General features: G+C 45.2%; 1 protein-coding gene across 1 annotated transcript in view; it reads right to left on the reverse strand.

Moving 5' to 3' along the window:
- The window catches only part of csmd3b (CUB and Sushi multiple domains 3b), a 2,394,280-nt gene that overhangs the window by 777,479 nt on the left and 1,592,697 nt on the right, over positions 1-24,104 (reverse strand). Inside the window, exons 13-14 of the mRNA XM_038809755.1 lie at positions 22,627-22,640; positions 19,177-19,189 (exon numbers count right to left, since the gene is read on the reverse strand). Of these exons, the coding sequence (XP_038665683.1) occupies positions 19,177-19,189; positions 22,627-22,640 (27 nt within the window). The remainder of the gene's footprint in view (positions 1-19,176; positions 19,190-22,626; positions 22,641-24,104) is intronic.

Here is a 24,104-nt window from a genome sequence, read left to right on the forward strand (position 1 = left end):
AGAAAGTGACTTCTTGGTCATGGTCACTACTTTGTGCCCTTCTTCTGGAAAATGCATCCTCAGTTAGTACAGAACAAGATCAACAATTATGCTATCAATGTGGTTGGATAACCTGCTTTCATGCACTAGAATATGCCCATGGAATGGTATCCAAGGAACCATGGCATGGCTAAGAGCAAAAGGAATGAAAATTTGAAATATATGTCATCCCTTAATAGGTTTCAAATTATTTTGGTAATTTTAGTGATCACTTGAACTAATCACTATTGCAAATGTCCACCACTTATTTGGGTGGCTTAAGATTTCAATACTTTTGTCATTACCAAATAAATACAAGACACCAATGGCATGAGTAAATAGCTCTGTGTAGATGAAAAATAATAATTTCCAGTCATTTAAAATCAAGTTAGTAATTGTTAATGGACACTAAAATTGCTTATTTTTGTGAAAAACAATTTTTCAGCTGTGCAGTAAAACTGCAAATGTCATTTCAATGCATATCTATTGATGTCAAAAAGATTTTAGTTTTAAATTATATGTTCTAAAACATTGCCCAATTGTGCTGGCTCACGAAAGATTTTCTATTCTATGAGATGTTTGGGTGAGAAACTGGTGTAAAAAAGCAACAATTTTAAATTAGGGCAATTTTGAGTGTAATTGTCCACAGATGCATTCGTAAGGGTACAGAAAATATCAAGACCAAGCCTAAATGCAAAACAAGGTTGTACAAGAACATAAATTTACAATACTTTACTGAATAAGGTATTTAATGATAATGACAATCATATTTCAAACATTGAATAACATATATAGAGATATGTACAAATGACATGATAACTGGAACAAAAAAGCAAATTTGTAATGATTATTAGTAATAAGAGTGCATAACAGCCTCCCCGAACAGGCGCCGGAATGTGGCGACTTGGGGCTTTTCACAGTAACTTCATTTGAAGCCTACTCGTAACAATAAGCGATTTTCATTTCAAATGTTTGGAATAATCTACCAAGCAATTACTAAACACACACATACAGTTTATGTAGAATGTACTCCCTTGTTCCAAAATACATCCATGAACCCGGAACTCCCAATGACTTCTCCGTTTCCCGAAAAAACATCCAAATCAAATAAATCCAGAAGTTAAAACTAGCTTATAGTTATCACTCAATAAAGGGACGATAATCAAGTCCGGGAAACATCTTGAGCGGGTCCAGCAAAGATAGTCAAACACCTTTTATGAAGGTTTCTGCACTACCTTAGTTCTCAGATGTAAAATTTGGCTTGCAGGTTGATACCTGGAAACTGGCTTGTCTGCTTCTGAGGCTGCTAGATGTCAACTGGCCTCCCTTGCTTGAGGTTCCTGGCAATTATATCTTTGTTCCACTTTGATTCCGCCTTCCATATATTTAGCTGTCTGCCCCTGTAGAATTTCTTTACTCTTAACATTAGCATGCATATACCTCATTCATCTCCCAATCACCTGGTAAGATATTGCTATTAATAAGCTATTCACATCTGAGTCTATCTAAATGCCTTCTAATCCCATTACTGGGAGACACCTCTTATCTGGCCTTTTGAATACCGGCAACTGCTGTTACTCGGCACATTTCTATCTGTTGCTGGGCAGGTCGCATCCTACTATGCCTTGTTAAATTTGTGTTACTGCTGTTATTAGGTGATCCATGACACTGAGGAGTAGGTACATTCAGTGCTGTTAGGGAGGGAATACCAGTGACAGTGAAGGAATGGCGATATATTTCCAAGTCTGGATGGTGAGTGACTTGGAGGGGAACCTCCAGTGTTTCCAGTTGATCTTCAAGATGGCAGCGGTCGTGAGTTTGGAAGGTGCTGCTAAGCAACCTTGGTGAGTTATTGCAGTGCATCTTGTAGATGGCACACACGGCTGCTACGGTTTATCGATGGTGGAGAGATTGAATGTTTGTGGAAGGGATAGCAATTAAGCGAGCTGCTTTATCCTGGATCATGTTGAGCTTCTTAGGTGTTGTTGGAAGTACACTCATCCAGGTAAGTGGACCGCCTTCCATTACATACCTGACATTACCTTGCATGTGGTGGGCAGGCTTTCGGGCGTCAGGAAGTGAGTTACTCACCACGGGTTTGCTAGCCTTTGACCTGCTCTGGTAGTCATAATATTTATATGGCTAGTCCAGTTCAGTTTCTGGTCAATGATAACCCCCAGGATGCAGGCAGTTGGAGATTAAGTAATGATATTGCGAATGAATGTGAAGGGGCAATGGTTAGATCCTCTCTTATTGGAGATGGTCATTGCCTGGCAATTGTGTGGCGCAAATGTTATTTGCCACTTGTCAGCCCAAGCCCAGATATTGGCCACGTTTGGTTACATTCGGACTGGAAATTCTTCATTGTCTGAGGAGTCATTTGCAAACATCCCCACATCAGACCTTATGATGGAAGGAAGGTCATTGATGAAGCAGCTGAGAATGTTTGGTCCTAGGACACGACCCTGAGGAACTCCTGCAGTGATGTCCTGGAGTTGAGATGATTGAACTCCAACCACCACAACCATTTTCTTTTGGTGCCAGGTATGAATCCAACCAGTGGAGAGTTTTCCCTCATTCCCATTAACTCCAGTTTTGCAAGGCCTCCTTGATACCATAATCGATCAAATGCTGCCTTGCTACCAGGGACAGTCGCACTCGCTTCACCTCTGGCATTCAGCTCTTTTGTAATTTTTTTAAAAATAAATAAATTTAGAGTACCCAATTATTTTTTCCAATTAAGGGTCAATTTAGCATGGCCAATCCGCCTACCCTGCACATCTTTTGGGTTGTGGGGGTGAAACCCACGCAAATACGGGGAGAATGTGCAAACTCCACACGGACAGTGACCCAGGGCCGGGATTCAAACCCAGGTCCTCAGCACCGTAGGCAGCAATGCTAACCACTGTGCTGCCCTCTTTTGTATTTTTAATAAGGACATGGGGAGTCCACACCAAGCCAAATAAAGAAACTTATTTTTTTACAACATGATATATACACCTGCCTGGGAAATACGCAGCAGGTTCCTCTCTGTCCCTCTCTGGTCTATGCCTTGCTGGCCAACCTATTATACAGAGGTTAAGAGAGACCCCCGCCCCTAGCTGGTGAGCTCATACTCTGCAAGGACCATGGGGAAGATAATCATTCCCGCCCCATAGGCCCAGTGCCAGCTATTACAGTAATGAATTCAGGAGCTGAGTGACCCTCGTGGAATCCAAATGGAGTGTCCGTGAGCAGGTTATTTATTGCTGAGTAAATGCCGCTTGATAGCAAATATGGAGAGATATCAAATATCACATAGAGAGAATCAAATTGGCTGAAGACTGACATCTATGTTGTTGGGTACCTTCAGAGGAGGTCGAGATGGATCATCCACCCAGCACTTCTGACTGAAAATGGTTACAAATGCTTCAGCCTTATCCTTCGCACAGAGGTGCTGGGCCCCTCCATTACTGAGAATGAGATATTTCTGGAGCCTCCTCCTCCAGTAATTGTCCACCACCATCACACTGTATGTGACAGGAATCATAGGATCCCTACAGTGCAGAAGGAGGCCATTTGTCCCATCGAGTCTTGTACAGAATCTTCAAATAAGCACTCTACCCATAACCGCTCACCCAATCACATCTCCCTACCCACCTAACCCGAACCTGCACATCCCTAGACACTAAGGGGCAATTTAGCATGGCCAATCCACCAAACATGAAACCGGAATACCGAGGAAACACATGCAGACACGGGGTCAATGTATAAACTCCACACAGGCAGTGACCCAAGGCCGGAATTGAACCTGGGTCCCTGCTGCTGTGAGGCAGCAGTGCTAACCACTGTGCCACCATGCCGCCCCAAAAACCAGGAATCCTAACCACTAGACCATATGGGAAGTCAGACTGCAGAGCTTAGATCTGATCCGGTGGTTGTGGAATCAGTCAGCTCTATTACCTGCTGCTTATGTTGTTTGGCACACGAGTAGTCCTGTGTTGTAGCTTCACTAGCTTGACACCTAATTTTTAGGTATGCATGGTGTTGTTCCTGGCATGCTCTCCTACACTCCTCATTGGACCAGGGTTGATCCCCTGGTTTGTTGCCAATGATATAGTGCGGGATATGCTGGGCCATGATGTTACTTCATCATCCAAGACAGCGTCAACTTTCAAGATAGCAGGGATAGAGGATACATGGGACTACAGGCCAGGAAGCCTGACATCAGTCAATAGGGAAATGCCGGAACCTGTTGTTAAGGAAGTCTTAATAATACACTGAGATAATCATAGTATGATCAATCAGAATAAACATATTTTTATGAAGGGAAATTATGTTTTGCAAATTTAATACAACTTTTTGAGGATGTAACTGGTAGGATAGATAAGGGGAAGCCAGTACATGTAATGTACCTGAATTCCCAAAAGGCATTCAATAAGATGTCACCCTGTAGATGATGTGCAAACTAGATATTTGGCAAACAATACACAAACGTACAGCAAGCAATGCCCTCCATACGCTTTCCAAAATCACCCCAAGTTACACAAATAAGGCAACATGTAAAATGTGAACTTTTGCAATCTTATCCAATAGACCCATCTGTTTATGAAATTTGTGACAATTTGAAGGGTATTCATCATTACATTACAACACCATATAAGAAAATCTAAAATAATAAATGCACCAAAATAAATGAATGAGAAGTAAATAATTTGCATCGATACAACTCCTTTCATGACCTCAGGATGTCCAGAGGGGCTGGTTTAGCACAGTGGGCAGAGAAGCTGGCTTGTAATGAAGAACAAGGCCAGCAGGGCGGGTTCAATTCCCGTACTGGCCTCCCTAAAGAGGCGCCGGAATGTGGCGACTTGGGGCTTTTCACAGTAACTCCATTGAAGCTTACTTGTGCCAGTAAGCAATTTTTATTATTATGTTCTTAAAAGCTACTGAATTGCTCTTGAAGTGTGGTTACTGTTATGATGCAGAGATGCAATTTGTGCACAGCAAGGTCCCACACATGGGAACAGGATGCAGGATCCATTAACCGTTTGAGTGCTGTTGGTCGAGGGTTTAATGGTTGGCCAAGCACCTCCAAGTATAAAACAGTTTGCATATTTAACTGGACTGCACTTCAAGACTTTTTTTTGTGTGTAAAATCAGGAGCATGCCACCACAGGAAAGCGGAATAAAGGCAGTGACTTGAGTAATTCAGTTTTGCCTCTGCAGGTGCTCAGTAATTTTGCACTGCAGTTGCACACACCACAGCTGGATTAATGAACTTTTCTAACAATTATACTAGTCAAGTGACTTGTTACTTGTTAAATGGCTTATTAGCTACTTGAGAAAATTGATTCATCACTCTTGCATTTTCCCAGTGATTAGCTCCATTTTTTATGACTGCAAATGATATGGTATTTCCAGGAATTGTATCTTTTGAAAGTGTTTCTGAAATTTTATTAGTAGTTTTCTCACCATGACAGAAACATCCAGTTTTTGTTTTGGGGGGGGGGGGGGGGGGGGGGGGGGGGGGAAGTAGAACATTAATTTCAAAGCCATAAAAGTGTGTCAGTCATCTTTATGTACATGAATTTCAAGAAAACATAATAGATTTTTCCAAAGAAATCTTCTACATCTTATTTGCTGGATACAATTCAGATTCAACTGCTTACAAATGGGTGTTTGCTCGACCCTGCGAGAAATGTGTGGATTGTATTCACTCTTTCAAGTTCAACTCGTTATGTCAGCTCCAGTCACAAATGTGAAAGGATGCAAGGAGAGTGCAAGTGGTTGAATTAGAAAATTGCATGAAAGGGAACAATTAAAAGGAGGCAGCAGATTATTTCGATTGTTAGGGTGCCAGGTGATGTTATAACTGGATGGGAAGATGCCAGAATGGAACTCTGGTTCAAAAGACTGCAACATTTCTTTTTAAAAAATAAAAATGGAGGGACAGAGTCACAAGACCGCGAATTAGTTTTAACAAGAAGAAAAAAAAATTAAATATGGAAAAAATTGAATAATACAGTTCATCACTCCCGCTGAACAATTAGACACAGACTTTAAGATTAACACGGATTCCAAGATACATCTTAAGCTACAATGGTCTCATTAACACAGTCCTTTTTAAGCACACAGATTGTATTTGGATTTATTGTCATGTGTACCGAGGTACAGTGAAAAGTTTTGTTATGTGTACAGTCCAGATAGTTTGTTCCAGACATGAAAAATATAGGACATATGATAAAAATACAAAGTAAATACACAGACATCGGGTGAGGATATGGAGTGTAGTGCTACTCAGTAGAGAAGACATGTGGAGAGATCAATTCAGTCCATAAGAGGGTCATTAAGGAGTCTGGCAACAGTGGGGAAGAAGCTATTCATTCAGAAGTCTGATAACAGTGGGGAAGAAGCTGTTTCTGAATGTTAGTCTGTATTCTCAGACTTTTGTATCTCCTGCCCGTTGGAAGAGAGAATAAACCAGGTGGGAGGGGTCTTTGATTATCATGCCCACTTTCCAAAAGCAACGGGAGGTGTGGACAAAGTCAATGGATGGGATGCGGTTGCGCCTGATTGACTGGGCTGTTGTCACAACTCTGTTTCTTATGTTCTTGGGCCAAGCAGTTGCCATACAAGGCTGTGATGAAACCAGATAGGAGCTTTCTATGGTGCACCTGTAAAAATGTCAATGTGGACATTTTCCTTAGTTTCCTGAGGAAGTATTGGTGCCGTTTGCTTTCTTGGTTGTAGCAGCGATGTGGGTGAAGCAGGACAGATTGCTGGTGAAGTGAACACCAAGGAATCTGAAGCTATCAACCATCTCCACCTCAGCACAAATGATCAGACAGGGGTGTATAAGATACTTTGCTTCCTCAAGTCAATGGCCAGCTCCTTAGTTTTACTGACATTGGGTGAAAATCCCGCCCCCGCCGTGGCCGGAATTCTCCGCCACCCGGGAATTTGCGGGGGCAGGAAACACGCCCCGCCGATCGGCGACCCCCCCGCAGCGATTCTCCAGCCCGCGATGGGCCGAAGTCACGCCGGTGAGAGGCCTCTCCAGCCGCTGTGGTTTGAACCACCTCTGGTAGCGGCGGGATTAGCGGCGCGAGCAGGCCCCCGGTGTCCTGGGGGGGGGCACGGGACGATCGGACCCCGGGAGGTGCCCCCATGGTGGCCAGGCCCACGATCGGGGCCCATCGATTGGCGGGTGGGCCAGTGCCATGGGGGGACTCTATCTCTGCGGCCGCCGCCACGGCCTCCACCATGGCGGAGGCGGAAGAGAACCCCCCTACCGCGCATGCGCCGGTGATGACGTCAGCGGTAGCTGACGCACCGGCGCATGCGCAAACCGGCAAAGGCCTTTCGGCCAGCCCCGACGCTGGGGGGAAGAGTGTCAAAGGCCGTTCCCACCGGCCGGCGGGCCGCCAACCTCTCTGGCGCGGGCCTAGCCCCTCAACGTGAGGGCTTGGCCCCTAAAGCTGCGGAGAATACCGCACCTTTGGGGAGACCCGAAGCCGGAGTGGTTGCCGCCATTCTGCTATGCCGGGACCTCCCCGCCGGGTAGGGGAGAATCCCACCCATTGAGTGAGAGATTGTTATGGTCACATCACACCACTAGGTTCTCCATTTCCCTCATGTATTCTGACTCATTGTTGTTCAAGATCCGACCCACTATGGTCGTGTCATTAGCAAACGTGTAGAGGGAGTTGGAGCCAGATTTTGCCACACAGTTGTGAATGTATAGTGAGTACAGTATGGGGCAAAATACGTAGTCTTGCAAGACCCCTGTATTGAAGACTATCATGGAGGAGGTGTTGTTCTTTATCTTAACTGACTGTGGTCTATGGATCAGGAAGTCGAGGAACCAGTTGCAGAGGGAGGAGCCAAGTCCTAGGTTTTAGAGTATTGATAGGAGCATCGCTTGGACTATGGTGTTACAAGCGGAGCTGTAGTCAATGAATAGGAGTCTGACGTAGGAATCCTTGTCATCAAGATGCTCAAGGTAGGAGTGTAGGGGCAGGGTGATGGTGTCTGCTGATGGTGTCAAGGCATTCTAGGAGTATGGAGTTGATGTGCCTCATGACCAACTTCTCGAAGCACTTCATAATCATAGACACCAGATGATAGTTGTTGAGGCACGTTGCCTGGTTATTCTTTGGCAACAGTATGATGATGGTCTTCTTGAAGCAGATAGGAACCTCAAAACAGAGTAGGGAGATGTTGAAGCCGTCCATGAACACATCCGCCAGTTGGTCCACGCAGGATTGGAGTGCATGGCCAGGGAGTCAGTCAGGAGCCTTGCTTTACAAGGGTTCACTTCCAAGGCCAATCAAACTTTGAGGGATGTGACGATAGATATGTGTATCTGAGGCTGCTGGGAAGTTGACAATGGTTTGTTTGTTTCTTGCTTGAAACAAGCATCGAATGCAAGGATTGTCAGTGGTCAAATACACACACTCTGCTCTAAACCCAAGTAAGTCTCTGTAGATGTCTCCACAGAATCCCCCCAGATGATTGTCAGGAGTGTTTCCGAACTCCCCTCAAAAACACGTTTTAAAATCTTTTCTCATAATTATGCTTTCCCTTGGCAGTTTGCATTCAAAACTCCAGACCAGCTTTTCCAAATGACACTTTTAAAGAAAGCTTATGCTCCGCTTTCAACAGTGAATCCAGTCCAGGATTTTATGCAATACTTCTTCAGGATTTCATATGTTTTAACTGATTTTACATGAACTTCCAAGATCCAGCCACTGATTTCTAGTTATTTCAACACACGTTCCAGAGGATGTAGTAAAGCTCTCCAACCTGAAAATCACTTCAGATATCATTCTGAGATCTCAGCCATCTTCTCAGCTCTGCCTTTACTGAACACTGCTCTTTTCTCATACCTTTAACTTCAGATTTCTTGGAAACTTCCCTTCATTTCGCTAGTTTGTTTAACTAGCTGCTGTTCATATCTCTGCACTTGTTTTCTTAACCATTATTCCAGAGTATGTTTTTTTTTCTCGCAAAGCTGGGAGAGATGTTCATTCTCTAACCTTCTAAACCATCTGCTTTTAACAGAGCTGAGAATGCTGCCTTCTCACTCACTACCTATCTCCAACTGCTATCAAATTAGCAAAACTAAAATTTGAAAGCCTCTCTACCTACCTTATAAGTCCCCAGTTGCTAGCAACCCACAAAGTTTATCCCTTTTACTTCTTCAGCAGGGCGGCATGGCAGCATAGAGGTTAGTACATTCTCCCCAGGTCTGCGTGGGTTTCCTCCAGGCTCTCTGGTTTCCTCCCACAAGCCCCGAAAGACATACTTGTTAGGTAATTTGGACATTCTGAGCATTCTGAATTCTCCCTCAGCCGAACCGAACAGGTGCTGGAAAGTGGCAACCAGGGGATTTTCACAGTAACTTCATTGCAGTATTAATGTAAGCTTACCAGTGAAGATTATTATTACGCCGTTACCTTCTCTAAGCACAATGGAAAAACAGTTGGAACTTTACCAATCCCCAAATATACAAACTCCTTTTTCCAGCATGAATCTAACTATAGGTTTTAATTTCCAGTCACAGAAAGATTAAATTAAACACACTTAAAACTATACCTGGGGCGGAATTCTCCGACCCCCCGCAGGGTCGGGGAATCGCCCGGGGCTGATGTAAATCTCCCCCACCCTACTGTGGCCGGAATTCTCCACCACCCGGGAATTGGCGGTAGTGGGAATCCCCCCCGCGGCGATTCTCCGGCCTGCAATGGGCTGAAGTCCCGCTGCTGTCAGGCCTCTCCCGCCAACGTGGTTTAAACCACCTCTGTGCTGGCGGGATTGGCGGCGCGAGTGGGCCGGGGGGGCGCGGGGCGATCGGACCCCGGGGGGGTGCCCCCACGGTGGTCTGGCCCGCGATCGGGGAGGATTTCGCCCCTGATTTCTAATGTTTACCAATACAAATATAAAATCCCTAGAAACTATTTGTTTTCCTAACACAATGGGCTGGATTCTCTGCACCCCGATGCCAAAATCGCATTTGGCGACGCGACGGAGAATCCGTTTTCCTCCACAAAATCGGGACCAGCGCCGGTTTCGCAATTCTCTGCCTCCCAAAAATTGGGTAGCCCCGATCGGCCAAATTCCTGACGGCATGGTTCTAACATGGTCCTGCTGTTCGGGAACGTTGCCTGACGGCTGCGGACTCAGTCCGGGGCGGCCACAGTTGGGGGAGGGCCAATCGGAGGGCAGGGGGTGCTTCATTCGGGACTGGGGACTCATGTGTGCAGGTGGCCCAGGGCGGGTGAGCGGCCAACGTGGGACACTATTTTGACGGTCCAGGTTCCCGGACTGAGTACGCCATGGAGCACAGCGCGGCCTCTGACCCGGAGGTGCGGGTGGCCTTATCTGCAGCTGGAGCTGCGAGCTCCACGACAGCTGCCTGTTAGAGCCCTGCAAGACTGTGAATCTGTGGCCTTTTGATGCCAGTATTCCTGGTGTAAAAGACCACAGTTTTCACAATGGCGTAGTCCTAAAAATGGCGAATCTCGCCCAATGTCTTTGGAAAGCTGAAAAGACATTTCAAGCCATTATCAGTCTTTAGCAGGCCTTCAGGGAATCTGAAATAAATGGCAACCATTAAAGGTAATCTAAGATGCAGACACAAGCCTGCATGGCTTTGTTTTTTAAGCGTATCTTCACACCACACTGATTTTTTACCTTTTGGGGAATAGTGGCGGTGAGTGGCAGGGAGTGATTGAACAATTCAAAGCTGTTTATTGACCTATGAACTTTGTTGAATGTTACTTTCGTAGTCAACAATTCCTGGTGCTGGGTCCGAATCCAGAGTTTTAGGTCCATCAGTAAGGATGCTATCATTGCATCGCAATGCCTCCACTATAATCCATACTAGTATCCATATGCATATGATTTTATTACCCCCAACTCCATCAGCTCTTAGCTTGCCTATTAATATTATCAAATGCTTTTTGTAAATCCTACACTACATCTACTGACTCCCCTTTATCCACCCTGCTGCCTACATCCAGAAAAAAATGAATAAGATTCTCAAGTATAATTTCCTTTCCCTAAAACCATATCAACTCTGACTGATGTATAATTTTCCATGTGCATTATTAAGACTCCTTGAGTAACAGGTTCCAACGTTTTTCTGATGACTGATGTCAGGTTAACTGGCCTATAATTCCCTGCTTTCTATCTCTCTGCTTTTTTGAAGGTTGATTTAGAGATTCAGGAGAACTGCAGTTGGAAATTATTAATTGTCGTCCAGCTGCACTAAGTGCTTACCATTATTGAATTTCAGAATCTGCAGATATGTTGTAAAATTGACCTATAGAGTTGTTGACATGGTAGGGCAAACCTTCTCACAACTATTCATGAATCATGGCCCCATTTTAATAGCTAGCAAATGGGCTCAGGCATCAGTTTTCTCTGTCACTTTCTTAACTTCTGTCTTGTATAAATTCAACATAACTTCCTTGCTCTTGTACTCTATGCACCTATCAATAAAGACAAGAAGGGGGAGGACAAACAGTCAGAGGTGTTGTACATATTGGTACTAACGACATAGGCAGGAAGGGGCATGAGGTTCTGCAGCAGGAGTTCAGGGAGCTAGGCAGAAAGTTAAAAGACAGGACCTCGAGGGTTGTAATCTCGGGATTACTCCTTGTGCCACGTGCCAGTGAGGCTAGAAATAGGAAGATAGAGCAGCTAAACACGTGGCTAAACAGCTGGTGTAGGAGGGAGGGATTTCATTATCTGGACCACTGGGAGCTCTTCCGGGGCAGGTGTGACCTGTATAAGGACAGGTTGCATCTAAACTGAAGAGGCATAAATATCCTGGCCGCGAGGTTTGCTAGTGTCACACGGGAGGGTTTAAACTAGTATGGCAGGGGGGGGGGGGGGGGGGGGGGTGTGTAACGGAGCAATAGGTCAGAAGGTGAAAGCATTGAGGGAGAACTAGGGAATAGGGCCAGTATGGCTCTGAGAAGAGCAGACAGTGAGATTTTGCTGAAAACAGCGGGTCTGGTGGCATGAAGTGCATATGTTTTAATGCAAGAAGTATTACGGGTAAGGCAGATGAACTTAGAGCTTGGATTAGTGCTTGGAACTATGATGTTGTTGCCATTACAGAGACCTGGTTGAGGGAAGGACAGGATTGGCAACGTTCCAGGATTTAGTTGTTTCAGGCGGGATAGAGGGGGATGTAAAAGGGGTGGCGGAATTGCGCTACTAGGGAGAATAGTAGGTTAGGGAGAATATCACAGCTGTACTACGGGAGGACACCTCAGAGGGCAGCGTGGCTATATGGGTAGAGATCAGGAATAAGAAGGGTGCAGTCACAATGTTGGGGGTTTACTACAGGCCTCCCAATAGCCAGCGGGAGATAGAGGAGCAGATAGGTAGACAGATTTTGGAAACAAGTAAAAACAACAGGTTTGTTGTGATGGGAGACTTCAACTTCCCCAATATTGACTGGGACTCACTTAGTGCTAGGGGCCTGGACGGGGCAGAGTTTGTAAGGAGCATCCAGGAGGGCTTCTTAAAACAATATGCAGACAGTCCAACTAGGAAAGGGGCTATACTGGACCTGGTATTGGGGAATGAGCCCGGCCAGGTGGTAGAAGTTCGGGAACTGTGACCACAATTCAGTAAGTTTTAAAGTTCTGGTGAATAAGGATAAGAGTGGTCCTAGGGTGAATGTTGTAAATTGGGGGAAGGCTAATTATAACAATATTAGACGGGAACTGAAGAACCTAGATTGAGGGTGGATGTTTGAGGGTAAATTGACATCTGACAGACTTTCAAATGTCAGTTGAAAGGAATTCAGGACCGGCATGTTCCTGTGCGGAAGAAGGATAAATACGGCAAATTTCGGGAACCTTGGAAAACGAGAGATATTGTAGGTCTCGTCAAAAAGAAAAAGGAGGCATTTGTCAGGGCTAGAAGGCTGGGAACAGACAAAGCCTGTGTGGAATATAAGGAAAGTAGGAAGGAACTTAAGCATGGAGTCAGGAGGGTTAGAAGATGTCACGAAAAGTCATTGGCAAATAGGGTTAAGGAAAATCCCAAGGGTTTTTACACTTACATAAAAAGCAAGAGGGTAGCCAGGGAAAGGCCACTGAAGGATAGGCAAGGGAATCTATATATGGAGCCAGAGGAAATGGGTGAGGTACTAAATGAATACTTTGCATCAGTATTCACCAAAGAGAAGGAATTGTTGGGTGTTGAGTCTGGAGAAGGGTGTGTAGATAGCCTGGGTCACATTGAGATACAAAAAGACGAGGTGTTGGGTGTCTTGAAAAATATTAAGGTAGATAAGTCCCCAGGGCCGAATGGGATCTACCCCAGAATACTGAAGGAGGCTAGAGAGGAAATTGCTGAGGCCTTGACAGAAATCTTTGGATCCTCACTGTCTTCAGGTGATGTCCCGGGGCCAATGTTGTTCCTTTGTTTAAGAAGGGTAGCAAGCATGATCCAGGGAACTACAGGCCGGTGAGCCTTACCTCAGTGGTAGGGAAATTACTGGAGAGAATTCTTTGAGACAGGATCTACTCCCATTTGGAAGAAAATGGACATATTAGTGAGAGGCAGCACGGTTTTGTGAAGGGGAGGTCATGGCTCACTAACTTGATGGAGTTTTCGAAGAGGTCACAAAGATGATTGATGAAGGTAGGGCAGTGGATGTTGTCCATATGGACTTCAGTAAGGACTTTTACAAGGTCCCTCATGGTCGACTGGTACAAAAGGTGAAGTCACACGGGATCAAGGGTGAGCTGGCAAGATGGATACAGAACTGGCTAGGTCATAGAAGGCAGAGAGTAGCAATGGAAGGGTGCTTTTCTAATTGGAGGGCTGTGACTAGTGGTGTTCCGCAGGGATCAGTGCTGGGATCTTTGCTGTTCGTAGTATATATAAATGATTTGGAGGAAAATGTAACTGATCTGATTAGTAAGTTTGCAGACGACACAAAGGTAGATGGAATTGCGGATAGCGCTGAGGACTGTCAGAAGATACAGCAGGATTTAGATTGGTTGGAGACTTGGACGGAGAGATGACAGATGGAGTTTAATTCGGAAAAATGTGAGGTAATGCATTTTGGAAGGTCTAATGCAGGAAGGGAATATACAGTGAATGGTAGAACCCTCAAGAGTATTGAAAGTCATGTTGCAGCTGTATAGAACCTTAGTTAGACCACACTTGGAGAAGAGTGTTCAATTCTGGTCGCCACAATACCAGAAGGATGTGGAGGCTTTAGAGAGGGTGCAGAAGAGATTTACCAGGATGTTGCCTGGTATGGAGGGCATTAGCTATGAGGAGTGGTTGAATAAACTTGGTTTGTTCTCACTGGAACGATGGAGGTTGAGGGGAGACCTGATAGAGGTCTACAAAATTATGAGGGGCATAGACAGAGTGGATCATCAGAGGCTTTTCCCCAGGGTAGAGGGGTCAATTACTAGGGGGCATAGATTTAAAGGTGCGAGGGGCAAGGTTTAGAGGCGATGTACGAGGCAAATTTTTTTTACACAGAGGGGAGTGGGTGCCTGGAACTTGCTCCTGGAGGAGGTGGTGGAAGCGGGGACGATAGTGACATTTAAGGGGCATCTTAACAAATACATGGGAATCGAGGGATTCGGACCCAAGAAGTGTAGAAGATTTTAGTTTAGAGGGGGAGCATGGTCGGCACAGGCTTGGAGGGCCGAAGGGCCTGTTCCTGTGCTGTACTTTTCTTTGTTCTTTGTATCTACGCACATTTTCACCCAGGTTCCTTTGCTCCTTCACCCCCTTAAGAATTTTACCCCATATTCTACATGGTCTCTCCACATTCTTCCTACCAACATTAATCGGCGCAGGCTTCTCTGCGGTGAACACCATCTGCCACCTATATGCCCACTCCATCAACTTCACTTTGCCCTTTTGAACTTCTACACTGTCCCCCTCACAGATTATAATAATTCCAAGTTTTAGATCATCTGCAAACTTTGGAATGTTCCCATGGACATCAAGATCTAGATTATTAACACATATAAGGAAACACAATAACAACCCCTGGGGAACACCACTGCAAACCTTCCTCCAGTCCGAAAAATATCAATTGACCATTACTTGGTATCCTACTATTCAACCAATGTTGTCCCCCACATTGCTTCTTAGACGTAATCGATGCTGTGGTATGAAGAGACAAAAGTCCAGCTCCTTTTCACAAACACCTTTATTTCACTTTAACAGACTCTGCACTAAACTCTATCATCACATCACCAGCTCCAGACGCCACCTGAAGCCCCTTTACATATCAGTGTCAATCATTGAACACTTAACATAAATTAGACAACTAATTGCAATGTCTCTTAACCCATTACTTAACATTGCTACTGTCCCTCATATTCCATGAGCTATAATTTTTCTCACAAATCTGTGTGGGGCACCGTATCGATAATGGCATTGTCACTGAATTAGTAATCCAGAGACCCAGACAAATGCTCTGGAAACACGTGTTCAAATCCTCCCACTGAGAATGGTGAGTTTGAATCCAATAAATATCTGACATTAAAAAAGTCTAATGATGACCATGAAACCATTGTCGATTGTTGTAAAAACACATCAGGTTCACGCATGTCCTTCAGGGAAGGAAATCTACCATCCTTACCTGGCCTGGCCTACGTATAATTCCAGATCCACAGCAATGTGGTTGATTCTTAACTGTCCACTCAAGAGAAATTGGGGATGGACAGGGCAGCACGGTAGCATAGTGGTTAGAACAGTTGTTTCACAGCTCCAGGGTCCCAGGTTCGATTCCCGGCTTGGGTCACTGTCTGTGCGGAGTCTGCACGTTCTCCCCATGTCTGCGTGGGTTTCTTCCGGGTGCTCCGATTTCCTCCCACAGTGCAAAGATGCGCTAAATTGCACTTAGTGTTAAAAAAAACCCCAGTAGGGTTACTGGGTGGGTGGGGGTGTGGGCTTGTGTAGGGTGCACTTTCCAATGGCCGGTGCAGACTCGATGGGCCAAATAGCCTCGTTCTGCATTGTAAATAATGCTGGCCAAGCCAGTGATGCTTAGATTCCATGAACAAATTTTTTTTTAAATGTTGAAAGTCCATTTACACCACATCTGTATCAACCGTAAAATTCAGCAAGTTAATTAAACATGATTTCCACTGTAGAAATCCATGACCTAAATCAACCCCCATTTGTCCATGTGGCGACAAATTCTATCCTGAATTACTTAGACCAAAAGATTTAGAGTCATGCATTTGGTTTGTTGACAAGTTAAATGGGGATGTAAACTGCGAGGGGGACATAAAGAGGCTGCAAAGATGTATGGACAGATTAACTGCGTGGTCAGCAAGGTAGCAAATGGAGCATAACATGGGGAAGTGTGGAGTCATTCATTTTGGCAGCAAGAGTAGAAAAGCAAAACATCATAGGGATTCTATAACTCTATGACTAAATGTCAAACTTGCTGTGTAACCTTCACTTTTCAAGGTACTCACTTCAAATTTCAAGCATCCAATCCAGTCAAGGAACCACAGCTTTGCCACATGGAATACTGGATATTGTAAATCAAAGACTGAAATAACTGTAATTTGCAGCAGTGCACTATCTGTATCCAATTTTTGTGTATATACGTGCATGGGACTGAATGTGTGACATTGCCACACTTCAGGAAGCAGTAGATCTTTGGTATTGTTGCTCGAGAGGGTAATGCTCTGGGGACCCAGGTTCAAATCTCACCATGGCAGATGGTGGAATTTAAAAACACAGTAAAATATCTGGATTGAAGAATCTAACGATGACCATGAAACTACTGTCCTAATAATCTGCTTCACTAATGCTGTTTTAGGAAGGAAACCTGTCATCCTTACCTGATCTGACCTACATGTAACAACAAAGTCAAGTCATCATATGAAACATTTAGTCAATACTTTTAACAATTAGACACAAACAAACTGTTAAGATGTCTGCCACAAATCATGCATCTCACCAGCAGGACAGACCCAGAGGAGGTGGTGGGACAGTGGTATAATGTTGGGAGAGAGATGCCCTGGGAGTGCACAACATAGCATGGGGTCTAGAATCAGTCTCATAACACCAGATAAAACATCAAACCCTCCTGCTGATTACCATATATCTCAGCAGATGAATCAATACTCCTCCATGTTAAACACCACATAGAGGGAGCATTGAGGGTGGCAAGGCATGGAATGTACACTGGGTGGAGACATCGATGTCCATCACCAAGAGTGGCTCAGTAGCACCACCACAGACAGAGCTGGCTGGGTCTCAAAGGACATAACTGGATAGAGAAAAATAGCAGGGGCTGGTTTAGCACACAGGGCTAAATCGCTGGCTTTTAAAGCAGACCAAGGCAGGCCAGCAGCACGGTTCAATTCCCGTACCAGCCTCCCCGAACAGACGCCGGAATGTGGAGACTAGGGGCTTTTCAGAGTAACTTCATTGAAGCCTACTCGTGACAATAAGCGATTTTCATTTTTTTTTTCATTTTCTTAACTGCTGGACTGGGTCTGTGACAGGTGGTGAGGGAACCAACCATGGAGAAAAGAGCTGAATGCCAGAGGTAAGGCGAGAATGACTCCCCTTGACATCAATGCAGCATGTTACAGAGTGTGGTATCAAGGAGCCTTTTCCGAGGGCCACGAAGAATCCAGCACGAGTTTTCAGGATACAAAGAAATAACATTTATTTACAATAACATATATATACACAACAGCAGCAGCAGCTACTTCCCTTGCTGCTCACTCCTCTCTCTCTGCTGGTTCCAAACTGGCCAGCTCTATTTATGCAGAGAGACTTCTAATGATTTCTCCACCTCCCTCATTGGGGAAGCCCATACTCCCATAAGATTGTGGGATTGTCAATAGTCCCCAGCCAATGGTAAGCAGGCAGGTTATAACAGAGCCCTATTAAAACTGGAGTCAATGGGAATTAGGGGAAAAGCTCTCCACTGGTTGGAGCCATATCTGGCATAAATGGAAGATGATTGTAGTGATCGACCTCCAATCATCTCAGATCCAGGACATCACTGCAGTAGTTCCTCAGCGGAGTGTCCTCGGTCCAAGGTCAGAGATGGGGATGTTCGCTGATGATTACACAATATTCAGCATCACTTGCGACTCCTGAGATGCTGAAGCAGTCCATTTCCAAATGCAGCAAGACTTGGACAATAACCATCGCCCCTTGACATTCAATGGCATTACCATCACAGAATCCCCCACTATCAACATCCTGTGGGTTACCATTGACCAGAAACTGAATGTGCCACATTAATACTGTGGCAACCAGAGGTCAAAGGCAGGGAATCCAGTGGTGAGTAACTCACCTCCCATTCACTTACCTTTCTATGTTCTTTTGCAGACTCTTGTCACCTCAAAATTTTATTCCAACTTGATGGATCAGCAAATTTGGTTACAGTATCAGTCTTTTCATTCAAGTCATTAATAGAGGTTGTTGAGGCCTCAACACTGATGGCATCCCATTTGTTACGGTTTGCCAACGTGGATAATAATAATAATAATAATAATAATAATAATAATAACAACAACAACAACAACAACAACATGGTCCATTTATTCTGTTTTCTGTTAGTTAGGCAATCCTCTATCCATTGTAACCATCTGAGATGGCCACTTACAACTAGAAACAGGGAAGGTCACAAAGCATGGTGGGAAAAATGGACAATGCGAGATTCAGGCAGGCTCAGAGCGTGAAAATGTATATTTGCGAGTGAGGAATCCAGACGGTATTGAAACCTCAACCGATTAACATTTGATGGACCGATTAGCATTTGATGGCCCATCTCTGCCAGACAAAGGACTGATACTTGAGCGACCGGTACAGTCCCAGACATTTTGACCCCACTCCCTGTACTAGGGAAGCATAAACAACAGGGTCAATGACTGCTTGCTACACGCCCAGCCATCAAGGCACCCACCCATTTATTGGTTTGAATCGAACATAGTAATTAGGGATCACCCAATTAGTGGAGTCCAAACTGAAAAGAGCCCGAAAACCCCCAAGCATAAAAAGAGAGTCCACCATGTGTTCGGCCTCTTTGGGACCTGGCACTCTGGCAATGTCCATCTCGAATTGCAGCACCACCAGAAGCAAGTTCAAGTTCAACACCATCTACCAGACGGATGAGCCTAGCTGAGCAGCAGTTACTTCTACAGATCCGCTAGATCCAGAATCGAACAACGGCCACTGTTTCTCTGATCTAAGCCAAGTGCCTGAAGTTAAGTACAGGTTGTCATAGTCGATAGGTGTAGTTTAACTAGTAGTGTTTATGTTGCCTGATTAATTGTGTGTGTAAATAAAGTACCCTTGACCTTGAACTAAAAAACTGGTGTTTGGCTCTTTGATCGATAGCCGGTTGAACCTTGTTGTGGTATCATTTGATACCTGGTGACTCTGAGCAATAGAATATTGATATCCAAAGGAAGGAGGGCAATCTCACTGACTGCCATATTTACACGAGGTAAAAAAGGCAACAGTTATTGGCGACATCTGACTTGACCATGTCACTCCGAGTGAACCCACAAAAGTGTTTGAATTAGAATCCAAATTGGCAAAGTAAAAGAAACCACAAGCAAAACCAGTATCGATCAAAACTCCAAAATTCAGAAGTGTGCAATTTGTATGCGTACTAACAAAGGGATACAAGGTAACCTCGATAGATTTTATTGCGTGAAACTTTCGGGAACTGCGTAAACCGGAACGTAGCTTGAGCCGTACCCGTGTTTGCACCACTGCTTTATTCCCCCTTGTTCCAAATTCCCGGTAGAGACAGAGATAATCGTAGGGATGGCAATGAAGGCAATGGAACAGCTTATGCATCCACAAGAGCCCGAGGTCGCAGTGACGAACAGAGCAGAAGTGTCCCATATGGGAGGAAGAGGTTAGGAGATACCTAAAGGGGAAAGGATAGCCCCTACAGTCAGAATTTTGTGCAAATGAGGAAACAGGCACTGGCAGCAGAGAACAGACTTGGTGGGACAGCCTGACCAAAATCCACAAAAATAATTTGAGTAAGGTTCGTACGTCGATGGCAATCGTGTCCTGCTTGGCACAATTGCAAGGCACAGAGGAGGTCGTGAGGACGCTTTGTAGACAGCTTGAGGAGAAAGAGAGAAGTAGAGAGGAAAACATTAGTGAAAATGAGAGATTAAATGAGCAACTCTGGGTGCAGCTAGCGGCGAAGGACAAGGAGATGGATCATGTAAAGAGGGCACACCAATCTTGTCACGCCCATCTCAGCAGCTTCCAGATGCAATACGGTAAGGCCTATCAGGACACGCAACGTGCGGTGCTGATAAGAGAGGAAACAGAGAACCAAGTAGGACAGTTGAGGAAACAATGTGAGGATTTGAAGGCAGCCCTCCGTGCACTCCACAGTTCCAACACAGAACAGAGGCAGAGTTTGGTGGATCATGCCAAGTGCAGGGAGCAAATTGCAAGATTGCAATCACTGCTATCCATTCAGAATGGGTTCAGAGATACTTTTGGCTCACAGTTAGATCAGGAAGATGGCCCCTGACTTGTTATGCTCTTAGCATAGCATAAGCGGCTTCCTTGATGTGCACTTGACAAAGGAAGGTTCAGACGTGGAGATAACTTCAACACGTTTATTAAACTATTTACAATTCTCCTACTCGGGTTCGCCACTACTGTTAATCCTTCTATAGCTACTCAGACTGATGAACCAGTCTGCTACAATCCACGTGGTGGGAGTGATATTGAATCGACCCTGTGTCTCTACTCACTGACTGTCTCCACTGGAAAGAGGAAGATCATGTGTGTTGTGTCCTTTATATACGGGTTGGCGTAATGCCCTCCTATGGTCGTGTCACCTCTGTGTGTATCGTGAATGCCCATTGGTGAGGTCCTATCTAACTAATCTATTGGTTGAGTGTCTGTGTGTCATGTCTCTGGTGCTCCCTCGAGTGTCTAGCTAGTCTACATGTATTTACATTAACCCCTTGTGTATTTACAGTGATGCACATCGCCACACAGTTCACCCTCTACTTCCGTTTAACCTCACAGAATGGAACGTGCTACGCCTACACGATCTGGCCATAAATGTCCAGAATCCTCCCCTCAGCCACATCGGCCAGATCCTATTCAAAGAGCTGGCGAAGAAGCCAAGGTAAATTAATTAAACTCCTTAAGCAAGAAATCTAAGCCTGGAAATACCTGAATAAATTAGTCCTTGGGAGTTGGAATTTGTCCAGCAGCTCCTCAAAACCAGCAAACCTACCTTCAAAAAACAGGTCCCCAAACCTCTCCAGACCCTCTTCCCCCTATGACCTGAATGCTGAATTTAAATCCGCCAGCACAAAGAGACTACAAATAGGGATTAACCACGGAATGGAGCCAAGTTTAAAGTATTGTCTAAACTGCCTCCAAATCCTCACCATTAGCGACTGAGGTAAATTTTGCAAGGGAATACAGAAGCGAGGCAGTTACTAAAGCCCCCATGCTGGAACTACTACAAGAGCTCACCTCCACCTGCACCGTATGGAATTTGGCTCCCTGAGCCACCCAGTACCGTTTCAATATTAGCTGCTGAGGAAAAAATAACATCTTAGGTAAAGCTAAGGCACTTGACTGTATGTGTGTCTCTCTCTCCCTCTCTGAAGAAATGCTTTAAGAATCCTTGGGGTCTTGTACCACCGACCCCCCGCCCACAAATGCAGGAAGCTATTAATCTGTTGACTCTGCCAAAGAAAGAATGATAGAACCCCTACAGTGCAGAAGGAGACCGTTCAGCCCATAGAGTCTGCACTGACCATCCAAAAGAGCACCCTTCCTCTGTCCACTCCCCCGCCCTATCTCCATAAACCCACCTAACCAGTGGACACTAAGGGGCAATTTAGCATGGCCAATCCACCTAAACTGCACATCTGTGGGAGGAAACAGGAGCACCCGGAGGAAACTGACGTAGACACGGGGAGAATGTGCAAACTCCACACAGACTGTCAAACAAGATCAGAATGAAACCTGCGTATATGTTGCTGTGAAGCAGCAGTGCAAACCAGTGTGCCACCGTGCTGGTCCCAAAGACTTGTTGAGAAAAATGGGGAGACCGTGAAAGATAAAAAACCTCCGGAGGACATTCATTTTAACAGACAGATCCCTGCCCGCCAAGGTTATTCCACTTCTGAAAGTCAGATGTCAGATTTAACCCCATTCACAAGACTAGCACAATTTAATTTATGAAGTGAGGTCCAATCTTGGGCTACCCAGATTTCTAGATACGAAAGCTAGACCTGGCAAGGCGAAAAGGCAACATCTCCAGATCAGCTCCCCTTTATGGGGAATTCAACAAAAACTATTTGTTCTTGACCAAACTCAACTTACACATCGAGAAGGATCCGAAGTACCTTCACTCTCTCATCCATGACGGAGACTGGGATATAAATCATACGTACATTCCCTACAGTGCAGGGGAGGCCATTCAGCCAATTGAGTCTGCACTAACCCTCTGAAAGAGCACCATACCTAGGATCAATACTGCACCCTTTCCGGTAACCCCCTTAGGGATAATTTAGCGTAGCTAATCCACCCAACCTGCAAAACAAAGCACCAAAGAAGATCATCTGCATACAAGGACACCCTATGCTTGCTCCCTCTCCACTTTATCCCCCTTCATTCAGTGGAAGATATTTTTTTTTAATATAAATTTAGAGTACCCAATTCATTTTTTCCAATTAAGGGGCAATTTTGCCTGGCCAATCTACCTAACTTGCACATCTTTGGGTTGTGGGGGCGAAACCCACGCAGGCACGGGGAGAATATGCAAACTCCACACGGACAGTGACCCAGAGCCGGGATCGAACCTGGGACCTCGGCGCCATGAGGCATCAGGGCTAACCCACTGTGCCACCGTGCTGCCCCCCAGTGGAAGATCTTAACACTATGGCCAGTGGTTCAATAGCCAAAGCAAACAAAAGTGGAGACAATGGACAATCCTGCTTTGTACTGCTATTCAACTGAAAGTAACCCAAACTCAAGGCATTTGTGCGAATACTTGCGATGCGGGCCCTGTATAAAAGATGAATCCAAAGATATAGAGCTGGATTCTGCATTTCGGGAAGTCCGGATCGCGTTCCCAGATGGGATGGAGAATCGGGCGTTGGGGCACAAATCGCTTCAATCCCTCACTGGCGGTGGGAATGAGGTCCACAGCGCATGGCAATGGGAGCATATAAATAAAATAAATGAGTCTTAATGACCCATTTGCACCTATTTAGTGGGCCCAACGCCCTATGCTCCAGCCTCCCATGATTCACCGGTCCACATGGTTGGAAATCACATGGGCGAGGATCACTTGTGTGGTTTTACCAGCGTGACCCTGATATGGTGGATCTTGTCCCCTTGGCCTGCGAGGCCTGCCATGCTGGTAGAGACCATCCGAAGGCCAACCTTTCCCCCCTCCCCAAGCATACACTGCCAGCCCACGGCTCTCCACCAGACCCCACTCCTGCAGCATCTCAGCTGGCTCACTGCCTTACCTATTGAAGGTAACTCAAATTGCATCTTTAACTTTTTCCCTACTCACTAGCAACTTCGGTGTTGGGGCAAGTGAGTATTTATGGTCCATTTCAATGATGGAACCCACCAGCCTCTGCTGCTCCACCCTGCCAGTCCTTTCCTGGTGTGTCTTGTAGGAAATTATCTCCTCCATATTGACCACCTTAAAGGCCTCCCTTTCTACCAATGTAGAAGGTGAGATAGACTCATTCCTGTTGAACGTAATGTAGTAATGGCTGATGATATGCTCTGTCCAAATGCCAAGTTCGCTGTGTTCTATATCTGTAAAAGGCATTGAGAGGGACCCAGCTCTCATATCAAATCCACAAAATGTGGTGCATGGGGCGGGGATCACAATTGGCGAGTACCTCACCCTATTCACCAAGGAAGGAGAGACCTACCTACCACAAAGACATCAATCAGAGTATGAATCAGATGGACATGGGATAAAGATAACCCTCCCCACACCCCACCCCATAAAAGCCTTTGCATCCCGAGATGTGATCAGAGACTTGGTTTCGAATGGTCCAACTGAGGATCCAAAACATAATTTAAGTCTC

Source organism: Scyliorhinus canicula, chromosome 10, assembly GCF_902713615.1.
Source record: "Scyliorhinus canicula chromosome 10, sScyCan1.1, whole genome shotgun sequence".
Classification (NCBI taxonomy): Eukaryota; Metazoa; Chordata; class Chondrichthyes; order Carcharhiniformes; family Scyliorhinidae; genus Scyliorhinus; species Scyliorhinus canicula.